Source organism: Lacerta agilis, chromosome 10 (assembly GCF_009819535.1).
Source record: "Lacerta agilis isolate rLacAgi1 chromosome 10, rLacAgi1.pri, whole genome shotgun sequence".
NCBI classification, from domain to species: domain Eukaryota; kingdom Metazoa; phylum Chordata; class Lepidosauria; order Squamata; family Lacertidae; genus Lacerta; species Lacerta agilis.
This window is the reverse complement of record NC_046321.1, coordinates 22,222,449-22,244,616: the sequence shown is the minus strand read 5'-3', so window position 1 is coordinate 22,244,616 and position 22,168 is coordinate 22,222,449. Positions and strand designations below refer to the sequence as shown.

Genomic DNA, 22,168 nt, shown 5'->3' with positions numbered 1-22,168 from the left:
AAGAACAAACTTAGTTGGTCTCTAAGGTGCTACTGGAAGGAATTTTTTTTTATTTTTTGTTTTGTTTTGACTATGACAGAGCAACACGGCTACCTACCTGTAACATAAACTAAGCTGTTCTTAAACCAAGGTACAACGGTACAAAGAAACATAGGCAGCTGCCTTTGTTCTGAGTCAGGTCATTGAACCTCAGCATGGTTTAAACTGACTGGCAGCATCTCTCCAAGGTTTCAGGTAAGGAGGTGTTGCCAGTCCCAGCTGGAGATGTCAAAGTTAGAACCAGGGTTGTAGCACATGCAAAGTCATTGCTCTGCACTCAATCCCTGGCCCTTCTCTTAACTTTAATTCAACTGGGGCCGGTAAGAGTGAGCTCAACAGAACCAGCTTTTCAAGTTAGCCTGCTAGGAAAAAAAAAAATATCGAGCCTAAATTCCTGCACATGGATAATCAGCATGTTAATTAAGACTTTTATTGTGCATGGAGGTCTGTCAGGCAGTTTTGGAGCCAAGTCTGAAGAAGTCGTCTTAGGGCACTGAGCGCTTTGCCAAAAAAAGGGGGGGAGCAAAAAAACAAAACAACAAAAAACCCTACCATGACCAAGAGTGTCATGACCACTTAGAAAACTTTCTTCAAGGATGAGAATTCTTCTTCTGGCAGCATACTATCAGGAACATCTGGCCCAGTGCTATGTCACAGTTTCTTCTGTTTATTTTACAAACAGCCAGCCACTGCAACATTTTTGGGTTGTAGTAAATCTGAGATAGGAGAATAAAGAGCACAGAAGAAAACATCCTAGGGACACTCAAGTAGTAAAGTATAAATTAAGACCTGGGGTGGTGGTGGTCAGATTTATGTGCATTGAAAAAAAAAGAGTATTTTTTTTGCCACTGCAGCTGCAGATTTTCACATCTGAACCAGCTTGCCTCTGGTCTACATTGTCCACTTCCCTTCCTTCACGATTCTGGATAAAACAAAACCAATCTGTACTCAGACGATACAATCACAGCTCACAGAGGGTGGGAAGAAGAAGGATAAAAGGTGGTCTCTTTAATTAGTGGGAGATGGTTGGAAAAAAAGATGGGGTCAAGGTGAGTACAGACATTTGGCTTTGAGGAGTGCAAGGGTCAGCTAGCAACTGTGTGTCAAAGTAGATTAATTACAAGAAAGAATATCTAGAAATGCAGTGGGTTAGAAAAGTGGAGTCCTTCCATTTATGCAAGGCATTTCCAGGGGCAATGGGAATGACTCCTGATTTTTCAGGTTCCCCGCTGCGCTGCAGCCCACCCATGCCCCATCCAATGCCACTCTGATAGGTCCTCCAACCTCAGGAGTGGCTTTTCAGAGGGTAGTAGTGAGAAGGATGAGCTGATGAAGCCCCGTGCCATGAAGGCAACTCCACCTATGGGTTCTAAGCTAACGCATTTCAAGCAGTACATAGAACCTGATCAGCAGTATGCATGAAAATAGGAGCTGACATGAAGATATTTCACTCGGAACAATGCAAATTGCTGAATCAGCAGCCCACTGGCTTCGTCAATCCCCTGTCCATATGATTCAGATGCAAGACAGACAGAGCTAGATCTATCAGTGTGGAAGAAATTGAATCCTGAAACAACATTGTTTATTGCAATTGCCACTCCTGATATGTGGATTGAAATACAATGCCATAATCTATAATGTGCATTTTGGGGGCAAATAACTTTGCAGTCCTTCTGTCATAACGAAACCTGTAAGTTTGGTCTTTGCTATGCACATTTTCAATGAAAGTTATATGCCGTGGTTTGCCCAAGGCCATACAGCAAAGCTAGAATTTAAATCTGGATCTCTTTAGTCCAACATGATCACCTACATGCCTCATTTCTCAGAGTTCTAGTCACCTTGGTGTTTCAGTAGCATCAGGCTGGTATGTGTCTGTCTTCAGTACATCTAATAAAAGAGTTACTGTTGATTAGGCTTTGAATGTCAAGTTTCCTTTGGAAGAAGTTGTGAAATTTAAGCAAGGGATAAATAAATGCAATTTTGCCCCCAGTTACTATAGGCCATTTAACTTTATGGTTTATCAAAAATCTGTTATTTAATGGGATGATTGGGTCTGTGTGTGGTTTCTACCTTCGGCTTTAGCCAATTTTCATAGTTTCTAAAAATTTACTGTAAGAGGTTATGGCTTGACAATGGGAGACCACTAAGGCTGCCAGCCTTGCCAAACTATGCTGAATTATAGTGGTTTTGTAGTATTGGGCTGTAAGCCACAGGGAACCAGAGGGCTATAGCGAGAGAAAATGCTTTTCTAGGCAGACCTTGTTCTTCTTCAAATACAGGATTCTAACTAGAGCTTATTACTACAGTTCATAATGGAAGATACTAGTATTTATTTGTACGAGTACCGAATCCGAGAAATGTAAAAAAAGACAAGGTATGTGAGGCCTGCAATACAAGGTTCCCAGCCAGCCAACCCTTCCAAGATGCTCCATTCCATAATTCTCCTTTAACAGACAGTCAGTATTCCATGCACTATGAGCATGCATTATTTGTCCATTTGGGGAGGGGAGTCCTCCCCGCTTATGGTTTCTCTTCTAAAGATTTTCTGTACTTCTGCAAACCTTGGGGTTCTCCTGAGCCTGCCGATCTGCTTGCATAGCACCATGTTGGCTGGATAAAGATTGGCACTTGCAAATGTGTTTGCTTTTAGTATATAATACGGGTTTGTATAGGCTCTGCATTTACCCCAAACTACAAGAAATGAGGTGACTTGGGGAAGGTTCTCGCATTTCTGAGTTGGATGTTACCTTTAACAAGGTTAGTGAGATCAAGTCCTGGGTTGCTCTGTGGCCCAACCATGTTTCCTTTTCCAGAGAAACAAAAGCAAGCTGACTAGGAAAATGTTCAGTGCATGAGAGGGGAGGGGGAACCAATGTTTTATGGCAAAGTTTTCAACCAGATTATTAGCCACTTTCAGTATAACTAATACAAATGCAGAATATATCAACAACAGTAACAATAATAAACAATACAATTTAAATAATGGTGATGATGATGTTCAATAGTAATGAAATGTTGAGTGTTCCTTGGAAAATATACACAAAAGTGGTGAACAGAATGCCCTTCTTGGAGGGAATGGTTGGCTAGAACCCCCAAGGGGACCACTCTTTTTAAGAGGTGAGGATGCTTTGCCACGTCTCATTGTGGGTCCCACTTATAATATTTAAAGTACGGTTTCCTAAATTTCTGCCTACAGCTGTTGGCCTACAATTCCCATCATCCCTAGCCAGCAGGACCAGTGGTCAGGGATGATGGGAATTGTAGTCCAAAAATGGCTGGAGGCCCAAATTTGGGATACCCTGATCTAAAGCATAAGAAAAAAGGGTGCTGTGGCCACCAGAGGGCTCACAAAATTTCTAATAATTTTTGGCATGGCTTACGTCACATATCCCCCATATCATAACACAGGCAAACAAAGGTACATCTATACCTGTAGAAGGCAGAGAGCAAAGCAGAAGTACATGGCAACACACACACATATAGAGATGGAGAAAGATATTCTTTGGAAAAGGAGTATGGGGCTCCTATAAGCATCTACACAGAAAGTCCAGAAAAGCTGAACTATTCTTAAAATATAATGGGAGGAATTCAGCGCCAAGCTCCATCTGTGCAAGTGTTCCTGCTTTCTGGATGGAACAACCCCCTCCTCCTCCATCCATGTGCTGCTCTGGAGGTTCTTCTGACCTCCAGAGTGGATGTCGGGGAGGCACATGGGCATGTGGTGGAAGGAGAGGAGGCAAATTGATGTTGTGCTAGCTAGAGCCTTTGCGCTAACTAACATTTGCACGTCAGATTGGTTGAATTCAGGCCACAATCTTTTTTATTGATTATTCTTTATCCCATTAACACCTACATACCATTCATCTTTTTCAAGTTCCAAACCAGGATGTGCATCTTCTGGGGCATGCTCCCAGGTGAGTCACGTGACCTGTGGCTCACTCTCTCCCCCCCCCCCCAGCACTTTTTGAGGGTGAGATCTCACATGCTTTTTTGGAGAGTGCAAGAGATCACAGCACTCAAAATGGCTGCCACGATCTTGTGGGGGGGGGGGAATGGGATGTCCCTTTCTTCCCCGGGGCACTTGGGAAAGTATGCACCTGTAGATTGAGGAGTATAAAAGATATAAAGTTTGACTGAATTGCTCCAGCCACAGTGTGTTCCTAAGATGCTGTTCAGAAGTCACATACAGCACTGTCATCATTCAGTCGGTTTTAGGACCCCCTTCTGAACAGCAAGGCACTGAGTTCTCACCTACACTGAGAGCACATTGTTGGTAACAAACACATAACAGGAGCCATTCCGGATCAGGCCAATGACCCTTCTAGTTCAGCATCTAGTTTCCACAGCCGCCAACCAGATGCCCTTTGGAAGCCAGCAAGCGGGACATGATGAGCACAATAATTTAATTTCCCAATTGTTTACTCGGATAAAATCTCCAAGGAAGTCAGGGGATTTAAAAAGAGACACATGATCCAAGAGAGAAGTATAGGAGGAGACTGAATGTGAGGAGAAGAAGAGTTTGGATTTGATATCCCGCTTTTCACTACCTGAAGGAGTCTCAAAGCGGCTAACATTCTCCTTTCCCTTCCTCCCCCACAACAAACACTCTGTGAGGTGAGTGGGGCTGAGAGACTTGAGAGAAGTGTGACTAGCCCAAGGTCACCCAGCAGCTGCATGTGGAGGAGTGGAGACACGAACCCGGTTCCCCAGATAACGAGTCTACCACTTTTAACCACTACACCACACTGGCTCTGTGGTGTATAAGAGCCTCAGTGACCGGACACTGAGGCCAAGAATGTATCCTATTCTCTGCAGTAACCAAACAGATTCCGCTGGGAAAACCACAAGCAAACATGAGCACCTCTTTCTTGTTTTTCTGCAGCACCTGGGACCCAGAAGCATGCTCTTTCTGAACTTGAAGGACTCAGTTAGATAGCATAAAAAATAGTCACTGATAGATGTGCCCTCCATAATTCCCATTTAAACCCCGGTAAGGTTGCATACCTTATCCTAAATTTAAAGAATGTTTAAAGCACATGACATGACTCCAATGAAATATGCCCCCCCAAAAAAATATCTGGGGTGCAAAAGGGCTTGTCCCACTGGAGCTGGTGCCCCTGCTCCAAAGCTAAGCATTTAGGAGCACTAAAAATACAATGTACTTCAGCTTCAAGGGAATGGTGCGCAAGTTCTTGTAGATCAAGCCAAAAGGCAGCGCATGGATACCTGCACTGATTGTTGCAAAGCAGCCCTAATTATTATTAGTCCAATTCCCATTATGAGGCTGCATAGGCACCGGCTGCTAGGGGCTGAGGTAGTCTATCTCCCCACCCCAGTCTTTTTTTAGAGGGCAGGGCCCCCTCCATGTTCAGAGGGTGTTTGGTTCCACCCCCTGGCTCCTCACAGTGTCACACTGCGCAACGTCAGGACGTCACATTGGGCCCCCTCAATCAACTTGAGAAAATGGCGCCTCTGAGAGGCTGGTTCCTACATTTCACTCTCTATATCGTATGAGTTATAAAATCCAAAGATAGCATTTCCAACAGTTTTAAGGAATCTATTCAACTGATGAAAGTTGCATTCCTGGCGTAAGTCAGAAAGAGAAATACGATTTATCTGTGGGAAGCAGACAAGGGACTTCTTGGCCTCTCTTCTACTGAGTCATCTTTCTCTCCCCTCCCCCCTGCCTTTCATACTGACAGTGGTTTCTAGGAAATGTGTAGACCTTCAAACATGAGTCAATAAATTGCTTATCAAATCTCACTCAAGATCCTTTCAGACCACGATAAGATAAAAAGTGGATAATCTTGCCAAAGCCCAATGCTGCCTCTGTGGAAATGTGTAAACTGGCTACAGAACAAGTCAAGGTGTAGAGTCCTTGCTGAATGTATGCCCTTTCCTTCAGCCTAGCTCATTGGGGAAGGACTGTAGCGCAATGGAGTAAAAATGTAAGATGCATTCATCTCCTGTTAAATGTGTCATGGGGTGGCCAAGTCGGGATAATGCAGGTGGAGAATTGGCCAAGGACAAGTGGCCTCTGCTGGGAGTGTGGGAATCAGCTAGTGAGGATCCTGGATGGGGGCTTCCTCAAGAGCTATTCAACAGTGGAACAGGCTCCCTCAGAAGATGGTGGACTCTCCTTCATTGGAGGTTGGATGACCATCTGTCATATATGCTTTGGTTGAGATCCCTTTGTAGCAAGGAGTTGGACTAGAAGACCCTCAGAATCCCCTCCAACTCTACAGCTTATTCAACCTGCTCTCTGGTCTCATCTGTCCCTGGGTGTTTCATCATCTTCTCTGTCCCTGCCTCCCTCTCCAAGCACGGCAGATCCTCTCACTGATAAACCCACTCCTGCGCCACTGGATACTAAAAGTAGCCCTGCCTACTCAGAGGGAGAAGAAGGAGCGGGGGGGGGGGAGGTGTTGGAAGCTGTAGAGGCAACAGGGTTTAGTGGGCAGGAAGAGGCTGTGGCAGAAGGCAGTCCAGAATCAGAGGCAGAAGTGGTGGCTGGAGAGGAGTGGGGTTAAGAGGCAGAGATCAAGCAGACTGCCGAAGAAGCCAGGGAGTCTCCCCCTCCTGCTGCATCCAACTGCCCTCCAAACCTGGTCTCTCAGAACACAAAGAGGAATGATAAGGGTGGAGCGAAGAGAGACAAGAAGGAGGAGCCTCAGGTTGCTGGGGAAGGACAGGGGGGGAGACTCAGAGAATGGTGGGAAGGAGGAGCCATTCATTCCTCGCAACTGCCTCATTGGGGCAAGACCTACTGGGAACAGCTGCTGTGATCACTAGGCGTGAGCTGTTTGGTTTATTTGAATAAAGAGTTAACATCACTGACATCTTGTGTGTTATTACTGGCTTACTCCCGACTCCTGGCTTGACAGCAGCACCTCCAGCAAAAGCGTAGGCAGAGTTCTTTGCCATCGTCTACCTAGGGATGGGAGAGAAATTTGATTCAGTTTGCATTTTAAGCAGAATCTATCAACTTCACAACACTTCCAAATTCACACTTTTCCAAATTTTGTGATGCAGTTCTCAAACAAAAAAAAAGCTTACAAAAATGCTTATATTAGGAGAAAGTGTGCATAAAATGAAGACCTTAGTGAAATTAATATACAAAAATGCATTGTATTAGGGCAAATAGCTTGAAAAAACGTGTATGTGTTAGTCAAAACTGCTTATAAAAATGTGTTTATTAGGAGAAATTCATACTAATATGCTGAAGAATTTTCACATACATATATAATTGGTGCAAAACGTGGAGGACAGGACAGGATTTGGATTGGGAAAATGAGAAGCTGGGAGAATAAAATTAATATTTCCTCCCACCCTTACCTACTAATATCTGAACTTTTTACCTGAAGATGTCAGGACTGAACCAGGGACCTTTCACCTGCAGATCATGTACTTGACTGAGCTGCACTGCCCACTTCCACCTTTTTCCCCCAAGCACCCCTTCATCCCTTTTATTTATTTATTTATTTATTTTACAGACAGAATAAACAAAATACCACGAGGCAGCAACTAAAAGAAATGGAAGTGCTCTTTGCTATAGAGAGGATAAGAAATCACATTAGCCTGTAAGGTAGGGCAGATTGCAATGTGATTTCATGTGATTTAATAAAAGTTAGAAAACCTCCAATCAAGCATTCTGTAACAGATCAGTCTGCAAACTTGTGATTTCAGAGTTAACGTTAGAATGCACCCAGCTTCTCATTTCGTACAGCTGAAAGGTAAACGACAGCTGATCTCTGGCTTTGTGTGAAGCCGGCTGAAACGTGACCATTCATACATTTCATTTCCCATTGCAGCTTCAGTTTCTTTGACTTCTTAAACTGTTTTTCCTCCTCCCCCTGCCCTTTGCTAATGTACATTCTTCTAAGGAGGGGTGGGGGGGGGGAGAGAACATGCTCCAGTGCTCCAGTTTCAGAATGCAAAGGTATGATGTTATTTGTCACCATGCCCAAAAAAGTCCTTACTCAGTAACTTTGCCAGAAGAGGGAGAGGGAGAGAGAGAGAAGGCAAATGTTCCCCCAGCTGTTTCCTGTCTACAGTGTCTGTGTAATGTAGATAAATGTGAGGATTTTCTCTAAATCCCTCTTCTGTTTGCTAAATCTCACTGTCACTGCTAAAATCAGTGCAGATAGAGCCTGCGCAATGGAATAAAAGTCCTCAATATTGAAATGTGACATTGCTCTCAACATCTCACCTCTCTCTGGATTTCTTTTCTTCCCCCTTTTTTCCCTCCCCCACCTCATTATTACTGCTAACCAATTCATTTCCAGAGTTTGCACTTAAGAAGCAATGGAAAAAATCAACAGTCTTTCAACACAATTATTTAAGTGCTGCTTTTGTGATTTCTTGAAGGTAAATCTTTCTTCCTATTTGATTTTTCTTTTTAAAGAAAATATTATGATTATATTGTGTGTAATCTGATTCTGCTTAGAAGACTGTTATATGCACTTTTTTCAGTGTCATTATTTCTGTACTGGGAATTTTATTTCTAAACTGCTGAACAGACAGTTTTAGCAGAGCTGAAGAATGACTGCATGTGATGGTTGTTCTGAACACAGCTAGGTAACTGACGAGGTAAAGCTATTGCAGGTACTTAGGAATTCAGCTTGTGTTGGGGAAACTTTTTTTGCAAAATTCTGGCTATGTTGTCATATCTGAAATTTCTACTAACATCATTTTCTGTACCTAGTGCTGCTAGCATGGAGCAATAAATTTTAAAGTTTCTCTGCAGGTGCAAATGCTGACATTGTGATAGCCATTGACAGCAGGTAGCTGGTTCACTTCTGTAAGACTGCTATATGCACAGAATTAACATTGAACATACAGCTGTTTTCTGACACTGTTGTAAATTTACTTCTTTTTAATGCTTTCCTGTTAAGTCAACATTAAGTTTGTTTTTCCTTTTCTAAAACAGAAACCATGTACAGCTTTTGCTGGCTATGCAGATTGATGATAAGATTAAGTTATTCTGCATTAAGGAAAGTAGAGATATCTTCATGTCAAGCTTTATTTTGCACTCTGCAAAGAGGCTTTTGTCAGACAAAGCTGGAGATGGAATTTTTATACCATATTACTAGTCATTGCTCCTTAAGAACAGAAAAAGCTTTTTAGGTTAATTTTGGCTTCAGTAGATGCACTGACCTCTGTTTCTCTCAACTGGCCTTCACTCAAGTTTCCATTCTCAGCAAGATTATATCCTTCAAGAACAATTTTTGTTTTGTTTTTTTTCCATTTGTAGCAGGATTTTGTACAGCTGACACAGTCTCTAAAGCAGTAGGTGCCAATTTAGTTTTGTTTTTTTAATTATCTAAGTAGGATTTATCCATTTCATTTTGAGATGGGGGAATTTTGTAAAAGTAGAAGCAAACAGAATGCAATGCAAATCTTGCTGAATTCAGTAGCCATTGGAGAGTCAGAGTTACAACTCCACAACTATGTGCATCCTTTGCTCAGTTTACTGGAGAGTTAAACTATTAAATTTACTATTAAGTTTACTGGAGAATTAAACTACTGAGGTTGTTATATATATATCCAATATACTACATATTCCAAATTGCTGTCAGTTAGCCATGGTCTACTGAAATCAACGGAGCTATCCCAATTTATAAGTGAAGACAGCTTCTGCCAGTTTGGTGTGCATGACCTAAACATGTTAACTGAAACTAAGTTCTAAGGGATTGACTCCCTAGTGAGTCTAAGAAGGACTGCGGTTTTAGCCCAGATGTTCTAAGAAGGGTAAAAGGCATCTTCAGAAAGACATAAGCAATGTATGGGTGCTTTCCCCAACATACTTTCACATTTTGCCACCTGCGTGGATTCTACCCCCAACTTTCTTTACATTCTGCTGCCTAAATTGATTTTGCTAATCCCCTTCCATGGGAACTAGAGGCCGTGTGACTTGTGATTGTTGGTTGGGAAAACCATCCATATAGACCTCTTGCTTAAATCTTCCACTGCATTACTTTGATTGCATCCACTGTGTTAGGTTATTTCTATCACACGATGTGTCTAGTAACAGATAGATGATTTGTGGTGCTGTCTTTGAAGGTAGGGCAGCTTGCATGTGTATTTACTTAGCATAGGCTGATACTTGGTTCTTGGGGTTCTTGCGGCAGCCGGGCAAGTTCGGAAACATACAAATGAATGCATTTTAATCTGTGGCATCCCTGCTGCCACCACTGTGTCTCGGAGAAATGTTTTCAGTCAATTGAAAGTGTCATCCGTTTAGACGAATCAGCGCTCACCCAAATTTCGCTGGAACATTCATATGTGCTGCTTGATTTAAAGCTTGTTGAATGGGAGGAGTTGCGGAAGGGCAAGGAAGGTGTAAAAGCCATGGAGCAAGCCATCTGTTGGCTTCCTTAAGTGCCACTGTTTTGGACTGCCGCTCTCCAAATGTAGTAGACACTGGATCTTCTCCTGAAGGAGAGATTCGTGAAAATCCCAGCTGTAAACACAATTGGTCATTCATTATAGGGATGTTTAGCCTGCCTTGCACTGTCCTGAGTCAGACTCAGAGTCCAAATGTAATCAGATGCTTCGATAAAACTCCACCCACATGGCAGTGCATGCTTTTAAAGGCCTCTGTTTCCCATTCAATTTGGACATACAATAAATTGGACACACCCCGACCTATTGAAAAGACCAGCGGCCAAATTGTTAGATCATTGTAAGTATTTTCTTATGAATCCCACCATCCCCATCTAAATGAAAAAGAACAGGAAAGGTACAAAAGAGAGTATTATTTCTGTCAGATTCTTGAATAATCTTTTAAGGGACAATTTTATGTTTTGCAGAGCTAGGTCTATTTGGCCTGGGAGCATATGAATCCATCCCTTTCCTCCAAGTCATTGATTGTTTTATAATTTGTCGGGGTGGGGGAGTGTTGAAACTCTTGGCAATTGCATTGTGTCATATTCTTGGCTTGCACTAAAGAAGGGGGGGGAACATGGAGACCCTGTATCTTGTCCCAGAACTGATATTTCACTTACAACGTAACTCTCCTGAAAAGTCTTTAAAAAATATAACATTGCTGAATGAGGCTTATGTTTGAGGCAAGGCCAGATGTGAATTAAGAACACCCTGCTAAACACACAGTGTTCTTAGACAGATACACAATGCCATTCCATTGAGACCATGATGGAAGAGTTGTTTGAACTGCATCCTTGGAAGCAAGAGCATTTAGTCAGCAGGTGATTTACCTCTGCGTGCAACAGCTTTTAAGATATCATTGAACAGAGGAAGTGATATTATTAAAACATAGCCTCTTCAGAGCTTTAAGAATGAAACACATAGGGGCTTTACTGTCATGTTCATGCATTCAGGGCTTTTCTTTTGTTTTGCCAATTTAGTTTTTTAACATTACATAGTTGAGGGAGGACTCATGTTGCAAATGCGATGAAGGGGTATTTTCCAATCACTCCTTGGTGCATCTCGTTTTGGTCTTTGTGTTGGATGTTTTCATTGTATCGATGTCATTATGATGAATGACAGTGATGATTCCAGCTTCTATACTAGCTGTTTTAATACAAACTAGCAATTAACCCACCAGTCATAGGTGGGCATAGAGGGTTGGCTTGCAAAGAGCAAGGACCTGTGCAGGGGCAATGGATCCTCACTCGCTCTGTTTTAACTATGAGCTCCTTGAATGGTAGGACCAGTCCAGATGTTCCCAAGGGTAGATTCTGCCCTTATACTAGCAGTGGGGAACCATGTTCCAGATGTTGCTGGGATCCAACTCCCGTCATCCCTGTCTGTTGGCCATGCTTGGTGGGGCTGACGAACATCTGGAGGAGCACAGGTTCTCCAGTTGTTCTTTAAAGAATAAGGTTACGATGTACTTTTCCCAATGAGAGTGAATGGCAGCCATATGGGGCAAACTGAAAGGGGACACTACCGAGACCAAACCTGCTTTACAACCATGGTGAACCCAGACATTGAGAATATCCCCTTTTCCTATCTGCATAGGCTCTTCTGCATCTGGGGTTTTGGTCATGTTGGGGTATGATACAGTGCAGTGGGGGGGGGAGTTGAGAAATGTCTTATATATGAAGCATTACTCAATATAACAAAGTAAGGTGTAGGATCGTGATGTTATGTAGCCAAAACAGAGCTGAGAAACAAGATGGAGGTATCAGCATGAGTGGGGTGGTGGTGTAGAATCACAGAATTGTTGACTTGGAAGGGACCCTGAGAATCATCTTGTCCAACCCCCTGCAATGCAGGAATCTCAACTAGATCATACATGACCGGTGGCCATCCAACCTCTGCTTTAAAACTTCCAAGGAAGGAGTGACCACCACCTCTCATGGGAGTCTGTTCCACTGTCAAACAGCTCTTACTGTCAGAAAGTTCTTCCTGAAGTTTAGTTGCAATATTCTTTCTTGCAACTTGAATCCGTTGATTTGGGTCCTAACCTGCATCCCAGGAGAAAATAAGCTTGCCCCATCCTCCATGTGACAGCCCTTTAGGTATTTGAAGATGATTATCATATCTCCTGTCCATTCTCAGTAGGCAGAAAATGTTGAGCATCTGTTGCAGGGAGGTGGAGAAAACCTAGGAGATTCAGAATGGAGTGTCCTGGAAGAAATCATTAGCAGCTCAGTGGAACAGGTCCCAGCTATATTTCAGAATTCCTATCTAGCAGGTGTTTAGGTGTTCCCAATTGCTTCTGAATCTAACAAAACATAAGAAGTGCTTTTGTGCTTGTGTTTGCCATTTCTGCCTGGTCCTTCAAACATTCTGGGGAAGAATTTGATTAAATTGTCACTGATGTCCAGGAGAGATCAGTTCACTGCAGCTGCTTTGTGCTGCTCCAGTAACACAAAGCAGCTGCTAATCCTAATTTAAACAGCATTTATACAAGGGTTTAGAGCTGCTTTGGTAGCTGGACCACACCCAATCCATTTGGCCTTGCCCTTTGCAGTTGAACCATACTATATCTGTTGATTTAAACCCTCTGCAAACTGACAACTGTAACACTGCCTGGGTTTACCTATTAGCAGCCAGGATCAATAAGATACTCAGGGTAGGGCTCCTGTGCTTTTAACTGTTATGCAAAAGAGAGCATTTTGGGGGAGGCAGGGGTAACTCTGTGAGTTACAGTGGTTAGAGAAGCTTTGTCTTCTGTTGAATCTGGCAACTCCCTTTTCCTTACACTTTCAGGAACGGTCTTCATAACAAAGGGACTGGAAAGCCTTTAGAGACTTTGGATTCTAGACATTTTCTGTGTTTTTTTCTACCCCTCCCCACCCTACAACTTCCCTCAGAGGATTGATTTGCATGACCTTTGACTGCATGGGATGTGGCTTGGCTTGATCCCTGTCCTGGTTGTCTCACATATGGTGGGAGAATGTCCATTTCCAATCAAGGGAGGTTTGAGTCCAGGCCTCTGTCTGGAAGCCCTGGGCTCTCTGTGCCTTTCCCCCACCAATCCCAGATATGTGTGGGCAAAACATAGTTGCTCAGGGAAGAACGAAATGCACCCAACACATGTTCAGTGGTGCCCTGTTAATAACTTCGCATGTTCCAGGGATGAGCCCTATATTTGAAAGTAGCTTCTGTGACTGAACCCGCAAACGAGGTTTGGCTCAAGTTAAACCCGGTGGACAGTGCTGAAAAACTGAAGAGGAAGGCGGGAAGACTCATTGCCCAAAACATTACTTACCCTAGGACCTTATAAGATATTTAATTATCGTGAAGGAAAACAGGGGTTTTTGTATAACTTAACATTGTCACATTTACGCTGCATTCACATTGCAGTTTATTCCATTTTCATGACATTCCCCTGTTAATTTCCACATTACATTTGAGCTTTCGCATGCTGTAAAAACCACTTCCAGAACTATAGTGGAATATAGTGCAAGCTTAGCACTCATTTCCATACTAGTTATAAACAGATATTTTTTTCCTGGAAGCAAATAATAAGGAAAAGAACATTGAACTTGGACTATATTACACTATGGTCCCAGAAGCGGCTTTTACATTGTGTGAAATCTGAACTATGATGAGGAACTTAACAGGGAAAAGTCACAAAAATGGAATGAACCACCATGTGAATGCAGACATAGTCTCTGTTTCAATATAATGTGAACTATCTTGGATGCAACTCTAACAAGTCTGAATCAACACCTGGGAATCCAAGGTTGGAGAAGACTCGTGTAAACAATACTGAGCTAGATGGTCCAATGGTCTGACTGTGTAAGGCAGTTTCCTATGTGCCTGTATTCCACGTTCCTATATCCTGCCTCTGGGCTTCCCAGAGACATCTGATTGGCCAATAAGGAAATGTGGTGCTGGATTGAATGCAATAAATCCTCAGCCATTCCCAGCTATTAGTCATAAATGGGCCACTGAAGGAAAGATTAGGCCTTGTAGCCTAAGTCCTTCTCCCAGCTTCGTTAGACCTTTGACCTGCCAGCATCTCAATTCTCATACAATATGTTTTAAGGGTTCACCCAGAACACAAAACATGACTGCGCAGAACATAATTGCAAGCATGATATGCAGGTGTTCTCGCCCCGGAAACCAGCAATTTCACTTTCCATTGCTCCTGTCGTGGTGGTGATGCCCTGAAAGCTGAACCAGCTTCTTGCTGTGGTACAAGATGAAAAGAAAATGCATCTCTTTAATCAGACCATCATCTTGATATTCCCTCTGCATGGGTCCTAAGTCTTATTCTTAGCCCCATCGATTAATGAAGTGGGAAGTAAGGAAGGATTTTAATTTACTAAAGCTTGTAGCCCCTGTTGTGTGCTATGGAACCAGGCTTGTGTCTGTGGAACCAGGCTTGTGTATCCAACAACACAGAAATTGGTCCAGGACACTAAGTGCATAGTGGGTTCTCACTATCAGCCACAGTAGACTGGGGGTTCCAACTAGCTGTTGCATTGGGGAAAGAATCATCCCAGCAAAAATTGCCTATCAAGCAGAAATTATTGGAGGTGTACTCTGTGATTATGGAAACAACATATGCGCTTGGTAAAAATGCATCCTGCACATACAAAGAAATTCCTCTACTATCGGGTCAGCAGGGACCTTTTTCAGCCGAAGGGCCGCATTTCCTCCTGGGCAACCTTCTGAGGGACCGTGTGCCAATGGTGGGTGTGGTCCAAGGCAAAAAGTGGATGAGGGAATGCATGTGACTCCCGCCTTTCTTCAGCAGGCTGCATTTAAGCCACACACATACACACCTCTTTCGAGAAAATCAAGATGTGTTATTACAGTTCAAGGATACATTCTACCCAGGCAAAAGCATTCAGAGCATGGAGCAGGATGGCTAAGGGATGTGGCCTGGGGACACTCCTGAGGGCTGGATAGAGATGCCTTGGGGGCCACGTTCAACCCCCAGGTCAGAGGTTCTCCACCAGTGCTCTAGTCTCACCAAAACTCTTTGGGCCCTCAAAATTCACTTTTAATGTCACTTCAGGAGAAATCTAGTGACGTTCCAGATTGTGTGAGACCCATTGATGAATTTATTTTATGGATTTGTTGCATTTATATTCCACTTTTTCTCCAAGGAGTTCAAGGTGGCATACGTGGTTGTCCCTTTCCTCATGTAGTCCCCACCACAACCCTGTGATGTAGATCAGGCTGAGTGTCAGTGACTGGCCCGAGGTCACCCTGTAAGCTTCATGATCAAGTGGGGATTTGAACCCTGGTCTCCCAGGTCCTGGTCTGACACACTAACTGCTGCACCACACTGGCTCTCTAATGCTAATGCTCTTATCAAATCTCTAAGTTTTCCCTTTACCAAATTTGCTTTAAAGTTCACTTTTGTCAAAAGCTCCAGGGGTCCTCCTAACACATGGCGCATGGCAACCAACTCTCACAGTAAATGGGAGGTGGGAGAGGAACAGTGTGGACCTGGTGGGTGAAGCAAGGAAAGAGAGCCGAATGGGAAATTCCCCCAAAGCAGGCCATGCTTCAGGATTCTACTGGGAAACTCTGATGCAGTCCCTCTCTCTTTTACTTCTTTGGCAGGTGAAGATGCACACTGTGTCCTACATTCATCTCTTCTACTTTGGCCTGTGTTTGCTTACATTAACCAGCTCCTCTGCTGCTGCTGCCCCGGAGACACTTTGTGGTGCTGAGCTGGTTGATGCTCTTCAATTTGTCTGTGGAGAAAGAGGATTTTATTTCAGTAAGTTTGAACATTTGCTACCATTTCCCTCATACAATCAGTTCTAATCCCCTCTCCCCTCGATACAGTTATTTGAGGCTTCTGTGTGCATAGTTCTAGCAAACCACACACAAAATGTGGCTTACTCTACTGAACCCCAGAGCTCTTCAAAATCCAAAGGTCAAGTGAAGCACAATATTTGGGTCTAAGTTCATCATCTTCCCTCTGCCCCCCACTCCCAGCAACAGGGCCGCATTTGGGTTTGATGAGGCCCTAAGCTACTGAAGGTAATGGGGCCCTTTATATGTCCAGCTGTCCTTCGTCAACAACAAATTGTTGCTTTTTTGTGTTGAATATATGCTATATGGTAATTTATGGACCTAATAGGTATCTAAAGCCATTGCACATAACAAAATATGTATTTTATCAAAGTAATTGTTGAACTGAAATACAATTAATACAAGTTTTTTCCTTTAAATTTTTTGGGGGGGCCAAGAGAGTGGGGCCCTAAGCTATAGCTTGTTTAGCTTGTATGTAAATCTGGCACTGCCCAGCAACCTTTAACACAGTTATTTCCCTCATCCTCCTGTTGTATTTGCTAGGATTCCCACCCCCACCCCCGGTTCTTTTTTCATTGAAAGGTAGAACATGTTGCATCTGGCAACTCTTGAGAAGTGCAGTACAGCACTTTTAAGCAAGTGACAAAGAGGGTTCCACATTGCATTGCCAAACTCGCTTTACTACAGCATCTGGTCTGAGCAGTTGTATGAATTGACGTTTATTGAAGTGGGAAATGTGGGAGACAGGAAATGACTGCAAATAGCAACTGCTAGGGGATGAGTGTTTTGCACTGATCAGTCCTTGCTATTGCCTTGGCTTCAATAAGTTTGGGTAGCAGGGATAGGAAAACATCTGCATTGGCATCTAGAAAGCTAGGTGATCATGTGACTGCATGGATAAAGGCAATTGCTTGGCCAGAGAAGAGCACTAGAGTAGCTAAGTGGCTTCTCCTCTCCGATCCTTAAGGTGAATTCAGCTAATATCTATAAGAGATTCGGTCTTTGATTAAAAGAATTTGCCCTTGGTTACCAATAGTGGCTCGGTTGCAGAGCAGTGATATTTAGCAGCTAGGAAGCTACAGCATATGTCAGGGTACAGTGTACACACACAAGAGTTCCATTCCAGAGGCAGTGTGTATAAGCAAAGTCATGTATAGCCGAATGCTGCTGGTTGGTGGGGGGTGGAGACACCCACATGCAAAGGCTCTCCCTGTGTCTCCACTGCTTTCCTCGATTTCTTTGTTCACTTGTTCTCTGTTGCTCCAGAGGGCTGGGCTTGAACCCATGGGTGGAAATGGCAAGGAAACTGATTTGGATTAAACATTAGAAGAGACTTCCTAGTGATAAGGGTTATTTGACAATGGAACAGTGGACTGCCTTGGGAGGTGAAAGGCTCTCCTTTGCTGGAAATATTTAAGCTGAGGCTGGACAAGCATTGTAGTTGCATCCTGCATTGCGGATATGGCATTGAGCAGGTGTCACATCCATGCCGTGCATTTAAAGCACTCTTATACTCATTAACAGTCATGAAGAATCTTGAGAATTGTAGCTTTTAAGGGTGCTGGGACTTATAGCTCTGTGATGTTGATACACTTCACAAACTGCAATTTTCAGGTTTCTTTGAAGGGTGCCATGACTGGTAAAGTGGTCTAAGAGTGCTTTAGATGTATGGTGTGGGTTGTGACTCTCTCTCTCTCTCTCTCTCTCACACACACACACACACACACAAGCCATTGCATTAGAAATCAAAAAGCATCACTCTTTGTGGGGAGGTTAAAACTGAAGCCCAAACAATGGATATTTTACTGTCAGGGAGAATGCCCAAGTGGAGAACTCTTGTCTAACGTTAGGGGGTTCTTTATAACGCTTTGCCTCACTTCTGAGATCTGTCTCAGTTGCCACCACAGGAATCAATGTGATAACTGAAAAGGTAGTAGGTGTGTTCCTGATGCCGTTAAATCAATTTCACATCACTGGTATGCTAAGTATGAGTAAGTCAAAAGTGTTGAACTACTGGCTCAAAATGAGTAATGTGACAAGGTTTGAAATCTTAGCTATGGGATAATAGACAAAAAAGTTACCCGTACTTGATTTGTGCTCCTGGTATGCTGAAATCTTTCTGTAAATGTACCCAAATAGAGAAAGAGAGAGCAATGGCGGCCTCATTCCTATGTGTGATGTACAGTGGTATCTCTGGTTACTAACGCTTCTGGTTACAAACGCTTTGGGTTACGGACTCCACTAACCCGGAAGTAGCTGCTCCTGGTTGCAAATTTTGCCCCAGGATGAGAACGGAAATCGCATGCCGGAGGCGTGCGTGCAGTGGGAGACCCCATTAGCAAAAGTGCGCCTCAGGATAAGAACAGTTTCAGCTTAAGAACAGACCTCTGGAACAAATTAAGTTTGTAACCAGAGATACCACTGCACAGTTACAACTCCCCTTGTGTACTCTTTTGAAGTGTATATTAGATGAAAAAATAAAAGCACTGGAGATTGCTATTCTATTATAACTCAGGGATACATCCCCACACCACCTGTTTTGAAACTCCACACATTTTGGGGACTAACATATTAACAATTTATTTCATTATTAATCACCTGAGTACCACATTCATCCTAGGCCAACCCTCCAGGGCCACGTGCAAATTTGATAGACCTGCCTATAAATGCAAACTCAATCAAATTTCTCTCCTTCCCTTGATGGGAGTTGCATCCCAGGAACATTGGGACGGGCACAGATTTACCTGCACCAAGCCACTGACATATGAATGGAACCTATATGCATTCTATCTCTACAGACGGCCATGGTATTCAAACTTTTTACCAGTGTTCAAGCATTAAGCGCCTGGGAACGCTGAGTCATTGCAATCGACATAATAGTTTCTGGACTGAATGTCCAGGAGACTGAAGTTCTCTGTTTGTTCACAGAGCAAGTCTAGCTGCATGGGCTGCGGGCAACGCCAGTGCAAACTTCTACCCACCATTCCACCAATGGGCCTTAACCCTGACACAGAGGGGCAATCTCTAGGGGCAAGATGGCAGTTCATTCTACATGCTGATTTTGTTCTTTAACTTCTCTGCCAACAAAGCCAACAAGTGTACTAATTAATTAGTGCTTATTTTGTTGGTAGGGGTTTGGGGGGTTTTTTGGAGGGGAAAGGGCTGCGACGTTGACATAGGTCCATTGTCCACTAGACGGAATCCTGCAGTTGGGGGTGTATCACCTTATGGCTGCCAGCTATAAAATTAATGTTCCATGTAAGGTCAGGTCCAGTAGTTACTGCTTGGGTGGAAGTTCTCCAAGGAAAACAAGCTGCTCAGGAAATGCTTATTCAGTTGACCTTACTTTGCCATCTGAGTCAGTCCATGCTCAGGGTTAGAGAAAGGCCATCATTTGGCTGACAAAGAGACATCCTAGCCACTGGAGAGAGAGAGAAAAATCCAGTACTGTGGTTTTTCAAGTGTACAAGTAAGGCTACCTTTAGGAAAGCTGAATTTTATATTTTCCCTCTGCATGCCTGACATTGCAAATGGGACACAGTACTCTTTCTTCTGGTTCCTTTATTGTAGCCTTTTCCTCCCCATTTTCTGCCCCATGCCACTTATAAAAACATCCATGGAAATATCACTGATCTGCACTCCCCGCCTCCCCGTCCCATGTCATAAAATTCAGCTCCCAAATATAATTTTTTTGCTAGGGTAGACAGAGATCCTGAAAATGATTGTATCTGGTGTCAAAACGAAGAGAGACGGAATTCTACCTACTAATTAAGCACACGGGACAATCTGCTCCCATTCTACTGATAAAGCTGGTCTTGGCAGGAACCACATTCTGATAACACTGAGAATATGAGATGGCACTAAGCCCTTGAGGATGTGAGGGTTTCAGCACACATTTCTTTTTGCCAGGCATCATAGGTTGTTAATATATAGCTTCTAAATCATTACCCACCCAGAGGTCTTGGGATAAGGTGGGCTAGAAATAAAAATTGATCTTCTGTTAGAGGGCTCTTGCAATCAGATCTCAGGTGGCACCACAGCAAATTTTATGGTGCTCTGTGTTTTCTTTCAAAAAAGTAACATTAATGCATGGAGGTGTTTTTTGTAAAATAATAATACAGTGGTACCTCCAGTTGTGAATGGGATCCGTTCCAGAGGTCCGGCCACATCCCAAGGAATTCACAACTGGAGGACCATTTCTGTGCAAGCGTGCGGTGCGGTTTAGTGCTTCTGCGCATGTGCACACAGCGAAACCCAGAAAAACACTTCCAGATTTGCTGCGTTCGCATCCCGAAGTTTACGTATCCAGAGGGATACGTAAGCAGAGGTAAAGGTAAAGGGACCCCTGACCATTAGGTCCAGTTGCGGACGACTCTGGGGTTGCGGCACTCATCTCGCTTTACTGGCCAAGGGAGCCCGGTGTACAGCTTCTGGGTCATGTGGCCAGCATGACTAAGCCACTTCTGGTGAACCAGAGCAGCACACGGAAATGCCGTTTACCTTCCCACCGGAGCGGTACCTATTTATCTACTTGCACTTTGATGTGCTTTTGAACTGCTAGGTTGGCAGGAGCAGGGACCGAACAAGGGGAGCTCACCCCGTCACAGGGATTTGAACCGCCGACCTGATCGGCAAGCCCTAGGCTCTGTGGTTTAAACCACAGCACCACCCGTGTCCCAAGCAGAGGTACGACTGTAATAATAATAAATCCTTTTTAAAAAAAAACTGGCACTCCCCTCCCCACCCATTTTTAGTGCCCCCTGACAAGGATTGCTGAAAATGGGGGGTTACCTTTTCAGAGATGTAAAAATGTTGATAAAACTCAGTCTCACATATTAACTATATATTCATTGAAGCGCTTTGCAAAGTTTAAAGCTACAACAGAAAATATGGCCTAACAATTAAGGTATGGCTTAGATTTAATACCTGTCAGGTTTTGCCACTGATTTCTTCAGAGACGTTGGACTGGTTCAGATAGGGTTTAGGAGAATACCCTCCCCTTGTGTTTGCTTGCTCCCCCTCCTCCTCCTGCTTCCTCCTGTGGTATGACCTTAAGGAAGAGTTCAAAAGCTTTCCCTTCTGTTTTAGATTAACCATAGATATAGTGACCGAATCCTAGCAAACGGTGGTAAATCTTAACTTTAGTGAGTTGAAATAAGCCAAACCATAGTTTATGAAGCTGTCTTGTTTCAACTAACCATAGTTAATATTAGCAACAGTTAAGGTATCAGATGACACACTAAACTGCAATTCATCTAATAAAACAACTTCTGGTGCCATTCTTATGATTGCAGCAGAGGAAGGGAAAGGAGGGAATAACATCCGAGCCCAAGGCTCGTTGATGTATGTTCTCCTTGTGCCAATCATACAGTTCATTCTATGCTACCTGTAACCTATACAGTGACAATAATGTTACCTAAGTCATGATGTAGCATAACTTCCATGAGAATTCTGACACAAGAAATGTTGTGGAGGTCTTGTGGGCAGCCTCACTTCTGCTATGAAAGGTGGAAAGGCTGTAAAAAGAAAGAAAGAAAGAAAATGTAATTTTGTGCAATATTCTTATTTACATTTGTATACCACCCTTCATCCATAGACCTCAGGGCAGTTCACGACATAAAAAATACAATATAAAAACACGAAATGCATAATAAAAACAAAAACAAACCAATAACCACCACCCCCACAACCTATTTAAAAGGGCATCAGGTGTTAATCAGCCAAAGGCCTAGTTGAAGGACATTTTTGCCTGGCGCCTAAAGGTGTATAACGAAGGTTCCAGCTGAACCTTCCTGTGGACAGCATTCCACAAACAGGGAGCCACTGCATAAAAAGGCCTGTTCTTGTGTTGCCACCCTCTGAATCTGTCGTGGAGGAGGCACATGAAGAACCGCCTCAGATTTTGATCTCAGGGTCCAGGTAGGTTCACATGAAG

At 43.4% G+C, this 22,168-nt stretch overlaps 1 protein-coding gene and 1 long non-coding RNA gene across 6 annotated transcripts in view; one reads left to right on the top strand and one right to left on the bottom strand.

Annotated features, from left to right (window-relative positions):
* Positions 1–586: 586 nt before the first annotated feature.
* On the bottom strand, positions 587–21,723 carry LOC117053919. The gene is made up of 3 exons (XR_004427450.1): positions 21,650–21,723; positions 16,095–16,169; positions 587–755 (listed from the first exon to the last, which is right to left on the bottom strand). It is a non-coding gene; the product is annotated as an uncharacterized LOC117053919 (long non-coding RNA).
* Positions 8,097–22,168, top strand: part of IGF1 (insulin like growth factor 1) — a 65,093-nt gene continuing 51,021 nt past the window's right edge. For 2 of the 5 annotated variants that reach the window (XM_033162260.1, XM_033162259.1), the window contains exons 1-2: positions 8,122–8,406; positions 16,036–16,195. In XM_033162260.1, the coding sequence (XP_033018151.1) occupies positions 8,344–8,406; positions 16,036–16,195 (223 nt within the window). In that variant the 5' untranslated portion in view covers positions 8,122–8,343. The other 3 variants (XM_033162262.1, XM_033162261.1, XM_033162263.1) reach the window with 3 other exon arrangements.